Below are 1,958 nucleotides of genomic sequence, written 5' to 3' on the forward strand. Positions count from 1 at the left end.
GTCTAAATGCAGGCACAACAACAAATACTTACTTAAAAACAATTAACTCATTTGCATTTTCACCTGCCTTAGAATTCATATACTCACACAATCCTTGTATTCTCTCACTCCTGAAGATTGCATTAGCATGAAACAGTCTGTAGAGTGATTGTACCCAGTTCTACAAGTTCTACATTTTCAATATATGTATGTATATACATATATAATATATACATATAATAAGCCGTCTTCCGACAATACTATACAGTTTACCCTCTAATCCGAGACCAAGAGGGTTAGCTTTGTTTTATTAGATTCATTTATTTTATTGTTCTTAGAAATTAGAGGGGTCTGGAAATGGAGGGTACACTGTAGTTACTATACTATAATGTTATACTGCTTTACCTCTCCTGCAATCAAGGTCTCCATATCCAGACATACACAAGCAACCGAGAGGGTCAGGAGGACAAAACAACATTCCTGGACAACCTGGGTTTTCTGAGCTGCATCTTAGAGTGCAATCGCGACCCCAGTAATTAAAACCACACACTATGAAAAAATAAAACCAACTTTAAACATCGAGACTTCTTTATTCGGTAACATCAACTATCATATGATAGGTCTATATATTTATGTGCAATCGTTATGTAGGTTTATGAATCATAATAATAATATTGCATGTATAAATTTGTTTAATGGAAAAAACATTTAAAATAGTTTAATTGTAGGGATATCTTGAATATTATTATTAAACTACTGAAGAAAAATAAATTGTATAAAAATAAGTTGTATAAATTAATTAATATGCTTAAATTATCTATTGTATTTTAAATGATGTTATTAATTTTCTATCACTGAAGATGTTGTTAAAGTTTAACAAGGACGAAAATATAAGTATCACTAACTGTCACTAGTCGAATTTCGAATACAGTAATAATCAACAAACCCTAACAATTAAACAACACATTAGGCCTACCCTTTTCACAGTTATCTCCTTCGAAGCCTGGAGGACAGATGCAAGTTCCAAATTCAACAGAACACACTCCTCCATTATAACATACAGGGCAGATGTCTTCACAATCTGGGGGTAGCCACTTTCCACGGGGGCACTCTGTCAACAAGGTAGATTAATAAAAAGTATGAATAGTTTAGTATCATTTATTTTAACAAACATAAATCATATTTTCTTTTTTACTAAACAGGGAATTTATTAATTCATTGTGCATAAATATTTGGCTCATACAATATAAATTTAAAAAAAAACATTAGTGATCAAAGATGTATTGTCACTTTTGAAATTAACTTGTTCATTGAAGTAACATACAATTTACCAACTTGAACGTAGAAAAGTTTGTAATTAAGAAAGTGTTACCCATAATTTTACTGCAAAAATGGTAGAAACGCTTCAGTTCACTGGACGTGTCTTTATTTTTAACATTTGTATTAGTATCCAGTATACATTTCAGGGTACACATATGAGTTACGATGGATATTCCGTATTAAATCACATACTAAGGGACTTAACAGAGATCTAGGCTTTGCTAGTGGCTATACTTTCACGAATAACTAATTACGCCCAGCATTGTCTTATTGTTATTTCATTGTTATTTACTGTTATTCCATAGCTAATGATTTATCTACTTTGTAATTTTTTTGTTCATTCATGTTGAGAAAGTCCTGAGGACAGGACGAAATATTCGTGTGCAATAAAATACTTATGTTCCTCCAATACGTCAACCGTTTCATTTGATTTTATCAATATCTCTATTATTATTTAATTTACTGGGAACATACGTGCTCGCAATCACATTGATGCCTACTCTATATATATATATATATATATATATAAAAGAATCTCTTTTGAGATCCAGCAGGCCGCCATTGATGCACGGTAGAGATTGCATCTTTAGATCTCCGATCTTGTTCACAAATTCACGGACTAGTGCTGTCTCGTAAGAATTTCGTAGGACGCGTTAAGA

General features: G+C 32.0%; 1 protein-coding gene across 1 annotated transcript in view; it reads right to left on the reverse strand.

Moving 5' to 3' along the window:
* LOC117106558 overlaps positions 1-1,958 on the reverse strand; it is a 51,389-nt gene that overhangs the window by 17,812 nt on the left and 31,619 nt on the right. Inside the window, exons 12-13 of the mRNA XM_033247941.1 lie at positions 956-1,090; positions 385-528 (exon numbers count right to left, since the gene is read on the reverse strand). Coding sequence (XP_033103832.1) covers positions 385-528; positions 956-1,090 — 279 coding nt within the window. The remainder of the gene's footprint in view (positions 1-384; positions 529-955; positions 1,091-1,958) is intronic.

Source organism: Anneissia japonica, unplaced genomic scaffold, assembly GCF_011630105.1.
Source record: "Anneissia japonica isolate Jap-2015-1 unplaced genomic scaffold, ASM1163010v1 scaffold11144_len554210_cov170, whole genome shotgun sequence".
In the NCBI taxonomy this organism is placed as follows: domain Eukaryota; kingdom Metazoa; phylum Echinodermata; class Crinoidea; order Comatulida; family Comatulidae; genus Anneissia; species Anneissia japonica.